This window comes from Molothrus ater, chromosome 3 (genome assembly GCF_012460135.2).
Source record: "Molothrus ater isolate BHLD 08-10-18 breed brown headed cowbird chromosome 3, BPBGC_Mater_1.1, whole genome shotgun sequence".
Lineage (NCBI taxonomy): Eukaryota > Metazoa > Chordata > Aves > Passeriformes > Icteridae > Molothrus > Molothrus ater.
In genome coordinates this window covers 14,930,350-14,951,393 of record NC_050480.2, presented here as the reverse complement: position 1 = coordinate 14,951,393, position 21,044 = coordinate 14,930,350, and the positions used below count along the sequence as shown (strand labels likewise).

Genomic DNA, 21,044 nt, shown 5'->3' with positions numbered 1-21,044 from the left:
GTCTGACAGCAAAGCTTTAGTGCCCTTGGTGAAGGAGACAGCCACATCAACACAATCATCCAGGACCGTGTTGCTGAGTACTCATGGTGACTGTGCAGACTCTGGAAGGAGAAATACGAAGCTAAACTGCAGAGATGCTGATGCCAGGGTGGAATGGGGTCATCTGATGCCTCCTGACTTCCCAAGATGAATGCTGACATCCCAGTCAGGAGAGAAATACCCAAGCTGAAGGGAGTGAAGAGACTTTTGTGATTCAAAGCTGTGGCCTCCTGCCCTATATTTGCAGGAGGGAGGTCACAAAGGAACGTGAACTCCGTTTCCTTAATCCTCTGAAAAATATCTGGGCTTCTCACTCCTGCAGAAAAGAGCCATTTGGCCTAATGATACCTTCCAGCTCTGCAGTGCCACTCAGGCAAGATGCTGAAGCATTTTAGGTATCTTAATTCATCCTTTCAACAAATAGCCAAGCCTCTGCACAGCAAAGTGCTTGTGTTAACGGTACAGCACAATGGGGAAAATACAGTATAGAAAAATATGATGGGTTTATGTCTTTTATGTCTTATACTGCAAACACATAAAAACAATTAGGGTTTGGAGAATATTTTTTAAAACCAAAGAGAATGATTGGCAAGGCAGAGAAAATAAATATTACACCCTTGAGAGGGTTAGGGACATATTATTTTTCCAATTTTTCAGAAAAGAAATGCCAGATCAAAATTACTTTCCCAAGATCACACAGGGTGATCCTGCCACCTTTTCTATTGAGTTGTTCTTACTCAAGAGTTTGTCTGTCTTTGTGCCCAAAGACCTCCTTTAAAGCCTGCTATCCAGTGGTGTAAATTTACAGTGTATTAGCTACTCTATATTTATTCCCCACATAAATATCTCTTCAAAGTGAGCTGCCTCACCCAAAGGCACTTTCAGAAGTGTAAGGCCAGCGATAATGCTGCTAAAAGAATTAACACTGTCCCACATAATTAGCGGTAATTAGTACTGGTTAGGACAGGAGTTAATGCACACTAGTGAACATAAATTCTGCCTTTGTGTCTCTGTGCTGACATAAAACCAGCCTGGGAATAAGATCCCACGGGGTGAGAAAGTAAAGGGACCAGGTTGATTATCTGATGCCTCATGATGCTGGAGCTCAAATTCTCTTTATTCCATACCTTTCTTCCCACCATGAAAGCTGGCATCCTCTTTTTGGTAAGAGAATAGTTCTACCAGTGATCCCAGTAGTATTTGATAACCCATCATTTCTCTGGGTCTTGGGCGAAAAAGAAAACCTGCATATTAAAACCTGGCCACTGTGTCAATACAGTCAAATACCTCCAGGGATTGTTTCATAGCTTCCCCCTCTGGGGTTAACTCTTTATGGCAGCAAAACTGAACTGCAGGCTCAACAGCAAAGAAAACCATTAAAAAAAAAAAAAAAAAAAAAAGACAGTGTCAAAATAAATTCAGGTTATCTCCTCCTGCAGTTGAGAAGCTGATGGGGTGATGGATGACCTTGCATAGGAAGGAGGACGGTGGCATGGGGACAAGTGCCAGTGCACATCTTGCATGCACATGGATTCAGGATACCACAGCAAACCTCTTGGGAAATGGTTGGGAAGTGAAGAACTGAGCACATATGTATTCAAATGTATTTTATTTCAAACTGTTTTCCACAGCTTATCTGAGAGGTTGGAATAGTCCTCCTTGTGGGAGGACTTGAAGTTTTAAAGAAAACATGGATTACACAAAGTCAGCTGGCTGCAAAAACTCTCTTCCTACTTTCCTTCCTTTCTTCCTTTGAAGATGATTTGACATACCCATCAATAGTTATAAGTACATGAAAGGGAAAAACTTCGTTACATGGAAATAAAGTTTTGGGCTGAAACCCCTCATTTTTATGCTAGACAACTGTGCTTATTGGGTTCAGGAAAATAACTTCACAAACACATACAGAGTCTCAAGATATAATCATAAAGAAAAATGAACTTTTCTAACATGAAGACTGCCCACTTCAGCTCCTTGGAGCAGCCATTGAGAGCTGGGTTTTGTTGGGGGGTGGAGGATGTGCAGTCTGAATTACCGTAGGTGCTGAGACTGAGTCTGATTTCCAGCATCACTGAGATCCATCTGCTTCTACTCTCTTCACCCAGACCTGCTGGAGCTGAGCACCATTCATAATCAGGGCCCAGCTGGTCTCTAGAAAAAGGCCTTTTCCAAGCATAAAAATTATTTGAAGTGTAATTTTAGGTTCAGTGTCTAAAATACAGAGATAAACTGCTGTATGGACACTTTGATTTAACCTGATTTCAACATCAATTTTGATGATGAGGGATTAATTTGAGCTAAACAAACAGAGAGTGCTCATAAAATGAATTTTTTCTTTCTTTCTTTCTTTATTTTTTTAATTGTGGGTTCACCTTAGCTAGGTTAAGAATTCAGCTGAAGTTAAAACTGGCATATTTTTATGTCAGCTAGTTTTGTCTAGAAACCTGTGGGTCTGTTTGTGCCAGCTCATTGGGCACTTGTAAATGGATTTCATTTTGATCAAAGAAGCAGTATGATTCTCAGTCTGCTGGAGAGGGACCCCCTAGGTGATGTCAGCCAAGGGAAGAGTCAACAGTGGCAAAAAATGTGTCACAGAAGAACTTCAAAGCAGGATCCACAGGCAACCTTGGCTAGAAGCAGGGAACAGATCCAAGGGAAAACATGAGGCAGACTGGCTTGGCATCCTAAATAAAATCTATATTAAGAGACAGGCAGGTAAGAAGAACTTTATGAAAAGCATTGGAAAGTGGAAAGAGGGAATGGAATAAACTACATGCTCAGAGCAGCAAGTGGTCCCTTGATGGAGTTTCTTAGGAGGTCTCTTAGTTGAGACACTGGGGGTTTTTAACACATTTATGAGGTAAAGTTCCTCTGAGAGCTAGTGATTGTGATGGTCTTGGTGTGTGTTTGGAGGAAGTCACAAACCCATTGGGCAGTGAAAAAGGAATCAGTGGAGGTGAAAACCCTCTGTGGGACATAGCACAGCAGCAGGGCAGACCAGTAGACCAAGCAGGGAATGTGTGTCAAGCCACACTTTATATTCTTGGCGCCAACATGGCCACTTTTGGAGAGTACTATGTGGCACATAGCTCTGGGAGGAGTCACCTGAGTCAAGAAGGCAAGAGATTCTTTCAAGTGATCCCTCAGGGAGGAGCCTGGCCATGCATCCCAAAGGTCAGAAGAAGAAATGAGGTGGTTACCTATCTCCTGACCCAACAAGGACAGTGAAGGTGACATAAGGATGTCTAGTGAAGTGCTGCTGATGGATCTCAGCCTACATGATGCCAGTAAGGAAATATTTGGGATAATTGCATCTCTTCCGAAAAAATGTGAAGAGAACTGCAAATACATGGAACTGCTGCAAAAGTCTCTAGCACGGAGACACTCAGAAAGAGAAACCATATTGCTCACAAGTTGTCATACCAGTAGGGAGGGAGGAAGAGGAGGAGATGGCATTCCCAGGTATGGAAACCCCAGGCAGAAAGCCACCAGTCCTTCGAGTTCAGTGAGGCAGAGCAGAACTTGAACTGTATGGGGAAGTCAGAGGGTGGAGCTTTCCCTCAAGTTACAGACTCAACATGTGCTTCTAATAGAGAAACTAAAGCAGAAGCTAGAGTTACTGCAAGGCTGAGTGTACTAATGAATCAAATTGTCTCTACACGACTTCAAAGGCTTTGGGAAGAAGCAAGAATAACTAGAAATGTAACACTAATGGTAAGGACAATGTGGCTGGCACTGGCTAAACCCAGCAAGGGTCTCTTCATCAACAGAGAGGGAAACTGTGTATGGAAAAGAATGGAATAAAAAGTGGATCTGGTGGTGCTGTGCAGCAGAGGAGAGGGACCAGCTGTGTCCTCAAGTTTGGTGACAATAAATGCTAGGCAGAATGGGCTTGGTACAAAAATGAGGTGAGCAGTACAGTAATAGAATTTGAAGGTGATCCAAGTAAGAAGTGTTTCAAATAGTGGCAAGGACAGGAAAATAATAGAAAGGGTTACAACTGATCAGCAGTTTAGACAACTATAATAAACTTCAACTTGGAAACATAAAAGGAAAAATATGATCTTGGATTATATTGGAAAAATAATTTAAAGCAAGATATTTTGTCGGGGGGAGAGATCTGGGTAAGGTCCAAAGTTTCTGAGTTTAAAAAAGTTTATGAGTTAATGAAGAGAGGGGTGGGAACAGCTTGTCTTCCAGCAGAGGCCCAAGAGGCAAAGCATCTCACCTTTGCTTCTTACACCATTATGTTTTCTTGGTTGAGGCCCTTGAAAACTTTCTGTATTTCAAGTGTTCTGTCATGGAATGAGGATTTCCTGGCAAGCACATATGCTCATAAGATGTTCAGCTGCACCAGTGGCACCCCCTAAACCACAAGCTGTCACATGTTATTTGGGTGAGTGGTCCTGTTTCCGGGGATGCACTTGAGGAAGATCAAACTGAAAGGGATGTTAGAAATGGAGAGGGGGACTGAAGTGATAAACAGTTTAGTGCATCTGCATGGTACCTCATAAACTTGACTCTGTTCTGATCATGTTTGCATCTTCACAGCCATAAAAGTAGTATTTTGAGGCAAGAAGAGGGGTGAGGCAAAGAATTCAGTGTCCCCAAAATCCCCGGGGAACTGCTTGGGTGGGTAGAGCCTTCTGACATGCTTTAATTCGCTCCACCACAGTGGGATTCAGAGCTACTTTGGTCATGTCTATGTGTGCTGTGATGCATATCTGCCTTCAGATACAGCCCTTCTCAAAATGTGACTTAGGAACTTAATCCCAGTGACTTGCAATAAGTTGGCTGGTAGGCAGCTCCTAAAGTGGGACTTAATGACCTGAGTTCACTGAAGATGGTCTATATATCTTGCAGAAACTAGGTGCCAAATTTGCAACGGACTGTGAGCACTGTTGTGTTGAGAGAAGAGACAAAATATCTTTAGAAATCTGAACTTAAATGTTGAATGTGTGATAGTCCTCCTCAACCCTCTTAGCTAAAAGAGAGAGTACTCAATTGATCTAAATTCTGATAAATGCAAGGAAATATCATTGCAGGAGAGCTGAGTTGATGATTTTATGAGATGTTTCTTTGGTTCCATGTAAAAAGTACTTTCCAAAGTCTGGATGTCTACCTGATTTCATGTCTTCTTCTCACAACTAAGTTGAGGATAAGAGCAGGAAAGCATTTTTTCAAAGTGTAATTACAGCTTTTCAAGCAAAGCTAGCATCCTTAAGGTAAAAATAGTGCCCTGGCGTGGTAAACTGGAAGCAAACATTCTCTTAATAAATCTTGGTGGATTATTCTGACTGCAGTTTCCTCTTGAGAGCTGCAGATCCCAGCAGACCTTTCATATGAACCCTTTACCCAAGCCACAGAAAGTGACTCTCACCATCATGTCATTATGAAGGGTGCTCAGAATCCCCAGACCATTGGAATTTCTCATCTGAAACCAGTGCCTGAGCCTGGCCCAGTCCCTGTGCGTCCCTGTCCTCTCACTGCAGACCTGCAAGGCCAGCATGGAGAATTCAGGGGCCAAGCCAGGATGAAAGGCTGCTGCCTCCATGGCTGCAGGGCTGTGGAGAGGGAGATGCTGCTGCTGCCTTGTGGGAGGCCCAGGGCTTGGGAGGCAGCTCCTGGGTCTGGGGCCCCTCCGAGGGATGCTTGCTCTGCTTAGAGGAAAGTGCAGCTTTCACTGCCTCCCTCCCCGATTCCCCTCCTTCTCTCCTTCACTTTTTCCCCCCTTCTCTGCCTGCTTCTCACAGCTGCTGCCTTGGGAACCCAGCCTTGGTGAGGGAGGAGGCCGCCTTCCCCTACAAGGCTCAAGGGTGAGGGCAGCTGCCTTTGCAGGATGGAGAGGGGTGATAGTGGGATGAGCACACCTATTCTTGGAGGCAAAGTCCAGCTTTCTGGTTTGGGGCTGATATGGCTTGTGGGGCAGTGCTGTGAGTGGGGAGGTATCGGGAAAGGGGAGTGCCACGTTTGAGTTCCCCTGCCCTAAGGGAGGTTTTAAAAAGGAGTTTTTTAAACAAGGAGGGCTTATCCTAAGTTGTCCTTAGAGCAGTCCTTCGTTGTGCATGCACACACACGTACCCATAGAGGCTTTTCTCACAGCCATCATAGCTGGCCAGAAATTGTCCACAGGAATTCAAAGAGACACATATATCCATGTACCCACCTCTCAGACCCCAAAGTGAGTGATGGCTACCCATCCTGCTGTCACCCATGCTACTGCATATCCTCTCTGCTTCCCTGCACTCTTGTGCACCAAATTGGATCCAAAGTACTTAGAGTTGAGCCACTTGTGCCCAAAGAAACGCTACAGAATGAAGGAGCAAGAGCAATTGGAAGCTCTTTTGCAGCTCCCCCCGCTCCCGCATTTTTTTTCTTTCTTGCCGAGAGAATTGTTTGCGGGTGGAAGAGAGGGATGTTTAAATAGCTCCGCAGATCCATTTAGTAAAGTCAATATGCAATTATGCAAAAGCCTGTGATAATACACCCCCTGATGCAGATAGCAGCGGTCGGAGCTGTCCTGGGGGAACCGCGGGCAGCTGGGAACTCTCGGGACGGGGGTTGCAGGGACCCTAACGCGCTCCCCTGCCTCCCCAGCCCCTCGCAGCCCAGGCACAGGTCGGTGCCCGGCGCCGTCGGGCTCGCGGGGCTGGGGATCCCGGGAACAGGGCTTTGCTTCTTATTTTCCTTTGTTTTTCTGATTTATAAAGCGTAATTAATTTGCGTTCGATTTTTCCTAGATGGTATCGTTTGCGGGAATCCCCCTCCGAGAGTTCCGAGCCTGCAGAGAGCCCCGGGTTCCCTCCCATCCCGCCGGGCTGAATAGCCCCAGATCCCTGCTCTGATGAGTGCCCATCCTCTGCGATCGGCATCAGGCATGCCGAACTAATGCAGAAAATGGGCTCATTAGCCGAGCTGCAGATGGACTTAGGTAAGAGGAATGGAGTAATAGTGAAAATTAGTTTGGAGGGAAACATCAAATCGAAAAGCTCTGACAAAACTCCGCTTTGCTCTAGCTCAGCCGAGGTACTGTCAGACTCAAATATTCAATTCTATGTCGCTTCAAATTGAGGTTTTATTTTGTTACTTGCTAATTTGCTTCTTGTACAATGTTGCAAGTTTTTTTAGTCTCATTTGAAAGGGTAAAATACTTCGTTCAACTTTTTAGAAGGTGTCCTTCGGCTTCTTACACCAGGGACACACAATCATTTAATTTCTGGCTTATGTACGCTGAGGAAAGTATCTGTAATACCTTCTTGATTAAAATAAAATAAAATAAAACTAAAAAGATCAGGCAGATTTTTGTTTCTTTCAAAGACAGCAATTTTACCCGCAGAGATGAACTGGGAGCTGAATTTAGCCCAGAAGCAGTGGGAAAAGTCTTCAGGAGAAAAGAAAAAGTATCGAATATTTTAGGCTAATGTCACCCTCTGTTGAACTCTAGCAAGTGACTCTGAAGGCAAAGAGCAGTCGGAGCTGGTGTGCTACAAGTGGCAGGACGATTTCCCTATACCTTCATTTAACCTATTAAAAGAAATCCTCACTATTGTTCGGCTACGTGGGTGTCTCCGTCTTTGTGGGCTGCGTGCGGGCATATGTGTGGACTGAGAATAGGCGCTTAGAGATCCTTGCTTTAAAACATTCCTTGGAGTTCACATAGACCACTAGATTTTTATCTGCGTGTCCAGTCGGCTGCTGACACTGCCTGTAAATACGACAAAGACTTTGCATTTCACAGCCCTTCTGCGGCTCTCCCCTCATAAAAGTCAAGGGTTCATGTAAGAAGTTTGGTGTTTGGGGTTTTTTTTTAACAAAAAAAAAGCCAAAAAACCCAAAAGCTTTCCCCTCCTCTTTTTATAATCTCTTCTTGCGCTTTGTATTTTTGAGGAGAGCATTCCAGGCGCCACGGGAGCGGAGAAGCAAGTGGGCAGGGAGAGGGGAGAGGAAATTACCCAGCCAGACTGCATCTGCCTAGGAGCACCCGCGGCTCGGGCACGGGCAGAAGTTCGGGAACTTAGAACAGCAACGTCAGTGCTTCCTCTAAACCGAGACTAACGCTGGGCCGGCGTAAACTCCCCTCCTGCTGCTCCACCAAGGACTGGCATCAAAGTGATTGCCTCCGCTGCCCTCCGAGAGCATCATCGGGGTGGGAGCTGCCCGAATTGGGATCTCCCTCTGCCCGCAGGCTACAGCCGGCTGGTCGCGGGGGGAGAAGTTTTTAAACCATTCGCAAATATTTTCCCCTTCTTAAATATATATATATATATATATATATATATATATATATATATATATTCTTCTTTCCTGCATATTTAGCTAATGTCCAACTGCCTCTCGCGGGTAAACTCAAACCATCTTCACCATATCATTGCTCCACGGTCTGCAGTCAGTAAAATCCTAAACACTTAAGAGTGGAGTTTTTATGCAATTTTACAGATGTAGCCTAAGGAAAAAATAAGTGTCTCTACGTCTTTTCTGTCTCGGGTCGCTATTTTTCTACTGAGGAGCTGGGCGTCTCCGACCCCTTCAAATTGCCGAAAACTGGACTTTTCTCTCGCAGAAAATTTGGAAGCGTTTCTGGCTGTAGTTTTCCCGTCTCCCAGTAGACGGCACAACAGCTCAATCCTTGGGATGCAGAGCAGCCCAGCGGCTTTTCTTTTTTTTTTTTTCTTTTTCTTTTTTTTTTTTTTTTAATTAAACAGCCACAGTTTTATTCAGCAATTTCTTTTACTGTTATTATTGTTTAATTCAACGAGAAGTATAGGAATATCGACAGGAAAGAAAGAGGGTTTGGCATAGGCAGGGAGTTCAGGAGTGCCGGGGGGCGAATGGGCTAAAGGCAGGGATCGTCGCGAACCCCGGCGCGGAGCAGCGTTTCCAAATTAACCCAAATCAACTTGTAGAACCCAAATCGCGCAAGAAAAAACCCTTCCACAACCCCAACACGATCGTGTTACCAGCTCAGGGGTTAGTCGACGGATTTTAGGCTGAAATGTTCTATTTGTAATGTGAAATAGGAAGTACAAGGCTCAGGTCGGCTCTGCGCTGCCTTGCCCGGGCTACCCCGAGGTGCCACCGCGGGGAAAACCTGGCAGCCGTCGCAACTTTTGTCTCTGAAAGACTCCTTTTGTGTGCGGGTGCCTTCACTCCCGCCGCCGGCACTGCTGTCACCGTTGAAGTCTCGAAAATTCCGGCCAGTAATTAATTTCCCAGTTAATTTTATTTAAGGAAAAAAAAAAAAAAGATAGCGCTGTTGGAAACTTTTAAGACAACCGTAAATTTTATTAGGAAATATTTTATGAAGCCCTCCATTTAATTAATCAAACCTCTCCATAACTTCTGCAAGCGTCAGGCCCGGCCGTGGGGGAGCGGGCAGCTCCCGTTCCCCGGCCCCCGCGGACTCCTGGGGCGCCGCGGCACCCAGGGCCCGAGCTGTGCCGGCGGTGGGCGCAGGGCAGCCCCGGCTGACCTCGGGCTCACTCTCCGCACGGACCCGCCGCTCTTTTGTTTTCTGCATCGGGAGCAAGTAAACAAACCCCCCAAATCCTGGCGCTGCCCTTCATCTGCGCGCTTAAACCCTTCGTTCTTAAACTCCTTTTATCATCACCCGCACCCCACCCCCAGCCCGATGTGACCTTTAATAGGCTCTAAACAAGTGCGGGTTTCCCCCCCACCCCCCCGTCCCTCCTTCAGCCGTTCCATCAGACTCTGACTTTTCGGGTATCTCCGCACGTATAGTCCCCCCCTTCCTTATCTGAAGCATTCCTGGATTATCTCCCGGCCGCCTTTCCAATGCTTTCTTCTGCGGTTTCTTGTTTGTTTCGCTCTTCTGGTTGTTCCTATTTCAGTTTTCAAATTTCAGTATTAATGGTGAAAGAGCACACTTAGATGCTAATTCTCCCCCCGTTCACCGCCCCCCCCCCCCCCCAAATCCCTGCTAGGAAGGCGGCAGGGAAGCCAGCTAGAAACCATTTGATTGTTCCTAGGTATGACTAATTCTTTCCTTAAGCTGGGAAATTCAGCCTGATTAAAAGCCTCATTTATTATCCGATAAGCAAATGGACCCAGATTCCACCTTGTGGAGGAGGCTTCCTTGCTCCCCAGACGCCTTTTTTGCCTCAGCTCGGCAGATCCCTTCGCCAAAGGCCCAGCCGCGGTCTGAGGGGGCCGCTCCGCAGCGCGTAGGAGCGCTCCGCGCTCCGCGCTCCGCAGCGAGGCCGCTGCGCGGCCCGCCGCACCCACCAGACCCCCTCTCTCTTTCCTTACTGTTTTCTCCCTACCCGTATTTCCCCCCACCTCTCACCCTTTCCACCAGGCGATGGACAAGCTTAAATAGATTCCTGCAAACCAGCAAGTTTTTGGAGGAAAGAAAAAACAAAAACAAAAAACAAACCAACAAAAAGCCCAAACAGTAGCTTTCCTAAAAAGGCGGCTAGGCGAGATGCTGCGAGGGTCCCGCTGCAGCGCAGCGCATCCGCCGCGGCAGGAGTTTACCGGGATAGCGCGGAGTTGGCCGGTTACTTTTTCCCGTTTAATAGATGATTAATTGCTGTCCGGATTAACCCTCTTCTTTTTTTTTTTTTTTTTTTTTTTTTTTTTCTTTCCTTCAGTTTTCTTTCTTTTTTCTGGCCGGCCTCTCTCACAGGCGGAGAGGCGAGCTGAGTAGTTCGTCACAGCGAGCCCTAAGTGTAATAACTGTTTGCTAATTGTAAAATCCTTATCCAGGATGAGGTTTGGGCAAACAATTTGTAGGGCTGTAATTACATTGTAAAAGTGTTTCGGTCTGAGTTGCGCTGAATTAAGCTCATAAAGGCCTAGTGGAGACGCTGAAAAAGGGTCTTTTGGGGTTTTTTTGTTTTGGTTTTTTTTTTTTTTTTTTTTTCATGGGTGGGGGGAGGAAAAGAGGATGGGAAGAGGAGGAAACACGTCCCTGGGAGCTGGGTCACAGCCACCCCTGCAAGGGACCGCTGCGATGGGGAATCGTTACCGAGCGCCTTTCCCCGGGGAAATAGCCAGAGAAATGAACCCCACGCGCGTGGCTTGGCTGGGTGGGTGCGGGTCAGTGCATGAAAACGGATCTTACCTGAGAGGTCTGGATTTCTCTCGCCGGGATAAAAAGCCGGTCCTAGCGGAAAAGGGGCGGGAGGGGGGGATCGAAACGCGTTTCCCCGAAGTTTGAGACGTGGCGGTGGGGGCCGAGCCGCTCCCCACCGCCCCCGGGGGTCCGGCAGCAGCGGGGCAGCGTCCCGTCTGCCCCAGGGGATTTACCAGAGGAACTCCCCCGTCACTTCCCCGTTCCCCCCAGCAGCTCAGTCGGGACCGCTGTACCGGGGGCTCTGCGTCTCCCGCCCCGCTGCCCGGGCGGAAGATGCGATAGTGTCGGGGCAGCTGTCCCCGCAAGCGCCCGCTCGGGGCTCGGCGCAGCCCGGCCCGCCGGTAGGGGAGGAAGGGGCACGGCGAGTTCTCCGCTCCCAGGCCGGCGGGGACCGGCGGGGCTGCGGGGAGGGATGGCTGTGCTTTTGAACGCAAGGGAGCGGACCCCCGGCTCGGCGGATGGAGGCACCGGCGGGGGGCATCGCGCCGCGCAGGACAGCGCGCCGGCGGAGCTCGGCGGAAGGGATGGGGATAGGGATGGGAATAAGGATAGGGACGGCCGGGAACAGGGACAGGGACGGGGGGCGCTCCCCCCCTCCCCCCCCCCGCGCGCCGGTCCGAGCCCCGCTTCCCGCCCGGACCAATGGGGGCGCGGCGCGGGGCGGCGCGGCGCTGATTGGTCGGCGGCGGCGCGGCGGCGGCGGCCGGGGGCCGGGTGAGCTCACTCGGCCGGCGGCCGCGGGGGGAGCCGCCGGGGAGGGGGGGGCGCCCGGCGGGGCGGGCGACGAAGCGAGGGGCGGGCGGCGGCGCGACCCCGGGGCGCTGCGCGGGCGCTGCGCGGGGCGGCGGCGCCGCCAGACAAAGGCGACGGGAGCGCCCCCGCAGCCGCCTGGGGCGGGCGGACGCGGCGTCCGCGCGCGCGCGGGGGGGCGCGGAGGGCAGGGCCGGGAGGGGGCGGTGTGTCCAAGCCGCGGCGCTGCGCGGGCGCGGGGCGGGCGGCGCGCCCCCCTGCGCCGGTGGCGGAGTTACTGCCGCCCAGCGCATTGTGTAAGACGCGACCTGTTATGGCCACCACTACTTCCGGGTTCCCGCAGTCTGCTCCAGCCCGGCGCTGCGCTGCGCTCGGGCGGAGCGGCGGCGGCGGCGGCGGACGGACGGCAGCGCTCGGACCGCGGCGGCGGCGGCGGCAGCGCCTCCCCCCGCCTCCCCCCCCCGCCATCCCGCCCCGCTGCCCTTCCTCCCGCGCCCGCCCCGCACGGCACCCGCGCCCGGCCCGCCTCCGCCAGCCTCGCCCGGCGGCCGCGCAGGGGCAGAGCGAGCCGGCGCCGGCGAGGAATTAGGAGCGATCCGAGGAGGAGCGAAAAAAAAAAGCCCCCCATCATCATCATCATCATCATCATAATAACCATAATAAAAGGAGAGACGGCGCGTTAGAGAGCCTTTTTAATTTTTAATTTTTCCCCCTCCTTCTCCTCCTCCCTCGATTTAAATTTTTTTTACTTTTTTCTAAATTTTTTTCTTCTTTTTTTTTTCATTTTTCTTTTTTTTTTTTTTTTGGGTGAGCGCACTCGAAAATTAACATTCGCGGTGTCCTGCGCGGTGGGAGCACACGCAGCGGATCATCATCAGTCATTCACCACCTTGACAACCTCGCCTGTGATTGACAGCCGGAGTGGCAAAAAGCCATGAGACTTGGTAGTTGGGTTTGAGGGGCACTTTAAAAAAAAAAAAAAAAAAAGAGGAAAAAAAAACTGATTTGGGGAAAGGATATTTGCTTTCGCCCCGCTGCTGTCTTGGAAACGAGAGGGGGAGAGTAAGAGAGAGAGACAGGGAGAGAGGGAAGAAAGAAAGAAAAAAGAAGGAAGGAAGGAGGGAGAGTTGGTTTTTTTTCTTCTTATTTTTTTCTCCTTTTTTTAATGCTGAGTTACCGTATCGCTTTGCTGAGATCCAGCAAGCTGAAGATTTTACTCGATTGCTTCCATTGCTGGAGACGCTAAGGGATTTTTGCCTTTTTTTGGGGGTGAGGGGGGGGGAACTTCGTGTTTCTTTCTTTTCACACTGGCCTTAAAGAGGATATATTAGAAGTTGAAGTAGGAAGGGAGCAAGCAGGCCGATGGCGCAAAGGGTACGTATGATTAAAAAAAAATGGATTTCAAATGTGAAATAATATTGAAATGTGGCTGACAGAGACGCTGCGAAAAAAGTTTCTTTTCTTTTTTCTTTTTTTTTTTTTTTCTCCTTTTTGGAGTAGGGGCACAAAGCAGTGTCCTGCAGTGGTAGGATTTATCAGTTGTACTTGTAGGCTTAAAACCTATGTATATTGCTATTTTCTTGGTTCTTTTACTCCCCATCCCGGAGCTCTCAGGGAAGAGGCAAGCTTTCTATACATTAATGACATGCAGGCATGTAAGTGAATATGTCCGAGCCTCTCTATTTGTTGGTTTTGTAGCTCTAGTCCTACCAATGTCTTTTTAAAAATCACCAGTGCTTGAAATATTTGAATGTGTGCATGTCTCTGAGCGTTTTGCTGTGTTAGTGATGATATACCGCTTCATTTTCAGAAGATAAGTTCTGGCTGTGAGTAAGCACAACTTTTTTTTCTTCTTTTACCTGATTTTTTACTCACCCTTCTTTTTTTTTTTTTTTTTTTTTTAATATATTCTGTCCCAAAAGGTGCAGTGCAGAGGGCAAACTCCCCCCACTCTTTTAGAAAGAAAGTGACTTTAATTTGAATTGGAGGTTACAAGCATTCACTGCCATGTGTATTGTTGTTTCTATTTTGGGTGCGATTCCCCCCCTTTTTTTTTTTTTTTTTTTCTTTTCTTCTAACTACCTCCTAAATTGGAGTTTTGAGAAAAAAAATAAATCATCTGTAGTCGGGTGAACAGGGATTTGGGGAAGGAGAAAAGCCCTGGAAAGACGTTTTCTTGCCTAATTTGCCTGCCGCCGTCCGAGAGCTGGTTGGGAAAGAAAGTTCCTCTGCTGACAACTTGCCTTTTACTCTTTCTGTCCAAGCAAGTGTCAGGGATCTTTAAAAGTGTTCATTCACACCTTCGCTTTTAATAGATGAAAAGTGGCCGTTTCCCCCGCTGCCTGGGAACCGCAGTAGCTTTCGGTCCTTAATCTTTAACAAAGAAAACCCTTAAAAAAAAAAAAAAAAAAAGCATTCCCAAAATCCCGAGAGCCCGGGCGAACGTTTCCAGCTTTTCGGCTTTAAAAGTCGTGTTCGCGTGGAATTGCTGGAAATCCGCAAATCGCTCCTTCTCGTTTTTGGTTTGGTTTGGTTTTGTTTACTGCTGCTGAAGTTTTTGCATCCTCGCCGGGTGAGGTACCTGACTTCTTATCAGCGGGAAAAAGTTTAGCGGAGAGAAATTTGGATTCCGAGAACCGCTTGCCTTCACGGGGTGGGTGGGGGGGCGGAGGCCGGGGAACTTTGGGGATGGGGATTAGGGTGGGATTTTTTTCACTATTATTATTATTATTATTATTATTATTATTATTATTATTATTATTATTATTATTATTATTATTAATGTTCTTGTTGTTGTTGTTATTTCTCCTCCGCCCCAGACTCGGAGGGCTTCGAGCCGGAGCAGCCCAGCCCCTCTGCTCCCGACCCGGGGCGGTTTTCTCTCCCCAGGGCCGGCGCGGCGGAGCCCGGGTGCGCTCGGGGGTATCGCGGCTCATCCCCGGGGGGGGACAGGGGAGCGGAGCTGCTGCCCCCGCCTCCCCCTGACGCCTCTCTGCTCTCTCTGCCCCGCAGTACGACGAGCTGCCCCACTACGGCGGCATGGAGGGGGTGGGCATCCCCACCACCATGTACGGGGACCCCCACGGCGCCCGCCCCATGCAGCCCGTGCACCACCTGAACCACGGGCCGCCGCTGCACTCGCACCAGTACCCGCACGCCGCCCACGCCAACGCCATGCCCCCCGCCATGGGCGCCTCCGTCAACGACGCCCTCAAGAGAGATAAAGATGCCATCTACGGGTAGGTGCCGCGCAGGGCTCCGCGCAAGCTGCGCGGGATGGAGCGGGGCGCAGCGCGGGGAGAGCAAGGGCGGGATGGGGAGCGCTGCGCGGAAAAGGGCCGCGTTCTTAGTTTTGTTACTGCTTTGGGAGGCGGGGGGAGAGGCTTGGGGTCCCCCCGGCACGGGGAGCCGCGTGGGCTCGGGGAAAAAGGGGCTTGCTGGAGGGGCGGCAGGCATCACCGCGGGAGGAGGAGGAGGCGGAAAATAATATTCCCAGGGCACAACCTGTGCCCGGTGGTAAATCTGTGCATGGAGTTTTGGAGCGGGGAGTTTGGAGAGCTTTGCCCAACTTTCCACTTTATTCATCTTTCCTTGTGCTGAGAGAACTCAAGATCTGCTTCTCTCAAGACTTTTTACTTTAAAATTTTCTTTTAATTTTCTTTTTAAAAATCTTGTATCCGACAGCATTGAATGTTTCTCAGTGTGGCAACTTGTAAAGCAGTTTCTCTAGGCCGTTGCGATGGGAGCTTGAGGGGTTGGGCACAGATGCTTTTAAAATGTATCTGCCTAGCTGGAGTTTGAAGCGGAGTTGAAGAGCCTTTAAAAATCACTCTCAGGATAGTGAGGAGAAGGGGGAGGAAAATAAAATTCATGGAGTTCGGTTTCTGTATCGGTTTATCAGAAATCTGAAGGGTTGGTTAAAAGTCGGTGGTGTATGGTACCCAGAAGGAGGAAAAAAAAAAGTATGAAGCCCTGAGAGAAAAAAAAATGAACTCCCTGTTATAAATATACATATATATACGTGTGTGTGCGCGCCCACGCTTATTTATTTATTTAAATTATTAAACGGGCAAGGGAACCAGATGCCCACGCTGCCTTTCTCTCGGGGAGGCTTTCCAGGCTGGGATTGCCCAGGAGCACCTGGTTTCCCCCGCGGGTCGGCGGCTGTGGAGCCGCGGGGGGCCGGGCAGGCCGTAGGGAGCCAGCCCGGCTTGGCCAGTGGGTCGGAGGTCTGTTGGGTGGGTTTAAGGGCTTTTTCTTCTATCTTTTTTTTTTTTTTTTTTTTGGATGGGAATTCTTTCTTTTTATGCTTTTACGTTGGTTTGGGTTTGTTTTTTCGTCTTTCACTTCCAGCAAGTCCTCCAGCAGAAAGCGGGAATTAAAAGCATGAGAGGCAGAAGTGTATGCCCAGGGATTTTAATTTTTTCTATTTTTCTTTTCCTAAAGACAAGGAAAGTTAATTCAAAATGGCTGCTGGAACCGGCTTAGGTTTTATTCTTGGCTTGTCCTAAGGTTGTATTAACAATATCTGCGGCCAGACAGTGCCGAAAGGCCGGGGAGATGCCGGGCTGCCGGCCGGCTGGCTGTGGGAAGGGGCCGGGACGCTGCGGGAGGTGGCGGGGGGTGCCGGAGCCCCCTCTGTGGGTGCCCCCTTCCCCATGCACACTGCTGTGGGACTAACTATTGTTGTGTTTGGGGTTTTTTTTTGTTTCGTTATGATATTTTCCCCCCCTCTGTGTGTGTGACTATTGTATTTTCTTTCAGACACCCCCTGTTCCCTCTTTTAGCACTGATTTTTGAGAAATGTGAATTAGCTACATGCACACCCAGGGAGCCCGGGGTAGCGGGAGGCGATGTTTGCTCCTCTGAGTCTTTCAATGAAGACATAGCAGTGTTCGCCAAACAGGTCAGCAAAACCGGGTTGAAAACAGTAAAAGAAAAAAAAAAAAAGAGGGAAAAAAAATCGTATCGAGAAAAACAAGTCTCTGTTGAGATAAAGATGCGCGTTTCCCCCTCCCCCCTCTCTTACTGAACGAGGCATAAAAACCAAAACAGAAAAATCCCCAAAACCCCAACCAAAACAAAACACGAGGAAAAAAAAATATCAGGAAATCTCGGCATTTACTACCCCCCTTAAAAAATGGATAAAGTGGAGCGGTCTGTGCCCGGCCGGGAGTTTTGCTGCGCGACTCCCGGGACCTGGGACAGGCTCTGCTGGGGAAGCTCCATAGGTATTTTTCAGTGTATTTGATTCACTTGCTCAAGTGTTTGGCTGATGTACTAAATCCAGCAGTCAGAGCTTTGCACGGAAGGTTACATAATGGACCCGACAGTGTAATGAAGCAAGAAATAATGTCTGCTTTTTCTGCTTCCATATTTCAAATAATTTTTATTATTATTTTTCCCCCCCCCCTTTCTTACATTTAGATCCGAGCAGAGAAACCCCTCTTTTCCTCTAATCCTGAACTGGATAACTTGGTAAGAGTTAACACTTCTTCCTCTCCCCACCCCCACCCTCCCTTCCCTTCCCATTTATTTATTAGTTTTTTAAACTTCTGTGTCATCTGGAGAGGTGGTTTGGTGGTGCTAAATTGAAAATTTGTCATGTGGATTTAAAAAAATTATAATTGTTGCAATGATTACTTTTATATTTACAAGTAAACATGGTGTGGTAATTGCTTGGAAGTAAAAAATCCCATAAGGATATACATAAAGGAAAACCCCATCCAAAGAGGAGCTGGCAGGCTTGATGGTGAGCTTGCCTGCCCAAGAGGAGTGGTGGATTTATCTCCACTCTAACCAGCCCCTCCACGCACCTTTTAAGCAGCTCGATGGGAAACAGAGAGGATTACAATGGCTGGAGATGCACCAGTGGCAAATTCACTGAAAATGAGGTCGTTTCTCTCTTTCTTTCCTTCCCCCATTAAGGATAAATATTTTGCCTCCACTGTAGGAGTCCTGCACCCGCTTTCACAAAGTGAGGAGCCAATGGTGGTGTTTAGAGGGTTGTTTTTTTTTTTTTTTTTAAGAAATGTTTATGATCCGTATAATTCAGTTGCTTCATTGCAATTGGGATTTTTTTTTTTGTTAACTCTAGGTCGCTTCTTGTTAAACAGCGCACAAAGCCACCGCTATTAAATTTTAGTGTTATTGCCATAAATCAAAACAACTTTTTATTTACTACTAGAGAAAAGTCAAGCTACAAAGTGTGGCCGAGGTGGCTACGGGAAATATCCCCAAATCCAGGAATGAGATTAATGCTCATGTTGTTTGTGTCTTTGCAGATGATTCAAGCCATACAAGTATTAAGGTTTCATCTGTTGGAATTAGAGAAGGTAATTTTTGTCTCTCTTTCCCCCCTCTCTTTCTGTCTACCTTCCCCCCCCTCCTTTCTTCCTCCTCTGTTTCAGTACTGCTGAAGTTCAGGCTTCTGGTAAATTTGCATAAATGTCTTTCTTTCTGGTAATTAGTGTCAAGACCAATCTTGGCGTCCATTTCTCTTCGCAGTTTAATTACAATTTCAGCCTCTAAAACCGAGCTCTTGAACGCCCAGGCCTTGTGTTCATTGTAATACTTTGCTGGCTTTGTATAAATAGTTGCAGTTCTGTGGTGCCGCAGATGAGACTCAAAATGCTTAGTTCAGTCAAGCCCCTGAAATTGTGATTAAAAGAATTGATATTGTTTTTTTCTTGGTGATGGTGAAGAAGAGACTTCGGTTGCAGTTAGTTGGAAGGGGGGAATCTTTTTTATTTTTTTTTAAGAGCCATCTGCAGGTCAGGCTCGGGGCGCGGATTGTCCTGTAACATTTTGCAGAGACAAAGCAGAGTTGATAGTTCTGTCTGTCTCTTGTTCCTGGGAATATTGTACACCTCTGAGCAGAAGAAAGAGATTGCAGCCTGAACGTAGGATTTTTTTGTTGGCTGTTTTAGAAATCTTAGGAGGGAGAATGCTAATTTCTAAGCAGGCGGTGTCATCCGAGCTCACATTAAATTGGAAGTGCGCTCTGGGTTTCCTGAGGATTTTTTACGTCTCATTGATAGCTGGCCTAGAAGAGAATTCCCTTTCTCCTAAAAATAAACATTTTGAGAGGTTTTTAAATAGTTGAAAAGTTTCTCGTGAGCCTCAGTCACTTTATCTAACCGAAACTGTCAGGTTGTTCTCGCTCTACCAAAATGTGTTAAAATCTGCCCATTAATAAAGGCAGCTCAGGTACAAGTCTACCAGAGCAACTGGGGATTTCAGGGCATGGATGCCTATAATGTATTTCAGTGCAGTGCACGTGGATTTTTTTTTTTAATCCTTTTTTCTGTCCTCATACCCCTTTGGAAAGGGTTTATGATGAAATAACTGGATGAAATTAAATAGTTTACCTTAAATGTCACCCATGCAGGTCACCTCTCTAATGGCCACAGCTCCGGGAGCAGATGAATTTAACACGGGTGTTGAATATGTTGTAGCCTGTGAATCATCTTGTCACTGTCAATTTTCTGGGATATCTCTATTTTGTGAGAAAAGAAAGTTATTCCTAATTCTGGATGCGTCTAGAGGTCTCAGGGGGATAATTGCAGTGTGTTTCCCCTATTTAGGACTTTTGATGTCACAGGGGCGAAGGGGGGAGACTGGTTGCACTTGTCAATTTTACTTATCTATTCCTGATTATATTTTCTTCCTTTTTTTCCCCCCTCTCTTCTTTCTTTTTCTTTTTCTTCTTTCTTCTTTCTTTTTCTTTTGTCTTCTTTCTTTTTCTTTTTTCCTCTTTTTTTTTTTTTTTAACCTCTGTCATAATGTAGGTACACGAATTATGTGACAATTTCTGCCACCGGTATATTAGCTGTTTGAAAGGAAAAATGCCTATCGATTTGGTCATAGACGATAGAGAGGGCGGATCAAAATCGGACAGCGAAGACATAACAAGATCAGCAAATCTAACGGATCAGGTATGATCTCGCCAATGTCGCACAACGCTAAAATTTGTATGCAGATCGCTTGCTGGGTCACTACGCCTCCTTTTATTATTTGCATATGATTAAGTCCCTTTTAGATAAATTTCCATCGAAATGAAAATTTTTGAATAATGTGGCTATTATTGCTTCATTAAGGCTTGCTCCCAGATTCGACCTGGCGAGATGAGCTTGTAAAAGCATCGCCTGCAAACTCGACCTGTTTCTTGTCGCTTTTAATTTCTGTCTTTATTTTATTTACCCTTTCCAATAATAGAAGTGGTATCTGTGAATCACTGGCTTCTTGGTAGCTTAGGGAAGGAAGGACCGGAGTTGTTGACCAAAATAATAATAAAATCCGAGATAGGTGGTCCAGAGAAGACAGAGAGGGTTTGAAATCTAGCAAATACTGGCTATTTTCTTCCCGTCTCTACGGTTCATTAGTCCGTCTTGTCAGTTTTCCTTGGCCGAACGCTTTTAGACTTGAGTGAACATTGCTTTGTGCACGCCTGCCTGCTGCAAACGCGCCCATTTTATTTTACTTAATAGGAAAAAAAAGGAGAAAATAAAATGGGATTCAGGTTTTAAATTCTTTACCTTGATCTTTTAAATTTTCAAGCCCTCTCTTTAAAGAATAAATATAGTCAAAGCCAAGCCAGCAAAGCCTCGCGTGGCTGTGACGGTAGGCCAGGTTTTGTTTGGGATGGTTCAGACCTTTAATGTCGGCTGCAGCGGGGTGGGAAATGCGGGTGAGCTGAGTGGGGAGAGTTGGCTGTCCCCTCTCCCATCCCTCCTCCTTCCACTGGGTGCAGACTGGGATCCTTGCCTTTTCATGAGAGTGCTTGGGGCTAATGCAGAAGGTGTCTAGATCTAAATTAAGCTCCTGGATGATGGTAGTGACTGAGATTTGGCTTTTACTCGAGCTGGGTGAAACGGTGGTGTTTTCGCGGTCCATTTGTTTGCTCTGAACCGAGGGGTAGCAGCGCTTTGCCTGTGAGAGAGGGGACCTCAAGCACACGCACAAAAAAGAAATCCCTAATGAAACCCCCCAAGTTATTTCTTCTTTTTGATCAGCTGCTTAAATATAGTGTCAGGAGTGATCTGCTCCTGACTCTGGAGGTTTCCTTTTGTTCAAGCAAGGCGCAGCCAAGCAGACAGGAGTTTCCTCAGCTGCTTTGCTGTTATCACTGGCACTGTCAGCTGGGAGTTATTTTATAGAT

The 21,044-nt window shown here is 47.6% G+C and overlaps 2 protein-coding genes and 1 long non-coding RNA gene across 5 annotated transcripts in view; 2 read left to right on the top strand and 1 right to left on the bottom strand.

The window, feature by feature from the left end:
- LOC129046650 (uncharacterized) overlaps window positions 1-7,019 on the top strand; it is a 91,865-nt gene extending 84,846 nt beyond the window's left edge. The window contains exon 3 of the long non-coding RNA XR_008508289.1: window positions 6,780-7,019. This is a non-coding gene — a long non-coding RNA (uncharacterized LOC129046650). The remainder of the gene's footprint in view (window positions 1-6,779) is intronic.
- Window positions 7,020-9,676: 2,657 nt separating this feature from the next.
- Window positions 9,677-12,352, bottom strand: LOC118685667 (translation initiation factor IF-2-like). The gene is made up of 3 exons (XM_054514150.1): window positions 11,994-12,352; window positions 11,123-11,857; window positions 9,677-9,878 (listed from the first exon to the last, which is right to left on the bottom strand). Exons 1-3 carry the CDS (start codon window positions 12,350-12,352, stop codon window positions 9,677-9,679), a joined length of 1,296 nt encoding a protein of 431 aa, XP_054370125.1.
- MEIS1 (Meis homeobox 1) overlaps window positions 12,146-21,044 on the top strand; it is a 107,882-nt gene continuing 98,983 nt past the window's right edge. Inside the window, exons 1-6 of one of the 3 annotated variants that reach the window (XM_054514267.1) lie at window positions 12,146-13,258; window positions 14,897-15,123; window positions 16,649-16,790; window positions 17,312-17,362; window positions 18,169-18,219; window positions 19,675-19,821. In XM_054514267.1, coding sequence (XP_054370242.1) covers window positions 13,247-13,258; window positions 14,897-15,123; window positions 16,649-16,790; window positions 17,312-17,362; window positions 18,169-18,219; window positions 19,675-19,821 — 630 coding nt within the window. In that variant the 5' untranslated portion in view covers window positions 12,146-13,246. Of the gene's footprint in view, window positions 13,259-14,778; window positions 14,795-14,896; window positions 15,124-16,648; window positions 16,791-17,311; window positions 17,363-18,168; window positions 18,220-19,674; window positions 19,822-21,044 lie in introns of those variants that run through there. The other 2 variants (XM_036380097.2, XM_036380098.2) reach the window with 2 other exon arrangements.

What these genes read in the sequence shown, in the direction of transcription:
- LOC118685667 (XM_054514150.1), bottom strand. Translation starts at nt 12,352, where the DNA reads ATGGCGGGGGGGGGAGGCGGGGGGAGGCGCTGCCGCCGCCGCCGCCGC. An exon ending in GGGGCGCTCCCGTCGCCTTT is followed by an intron (nt 11,858 to 11,993) that starts GTCTGGCGGCGC and finishes CCGCCGGCCGAG; the next exon opens with TGAGCTCACCCGGCCCCCGG. An exon ending in GAGAAATCCAGACCTCTCAG is followed by an intron (nt 9,879 to 11,122) that starts GTAAGATCCGTT and finishes AAACTGAAATAG; the next exon opens with GAACAACCAGAAGAGCGAAA.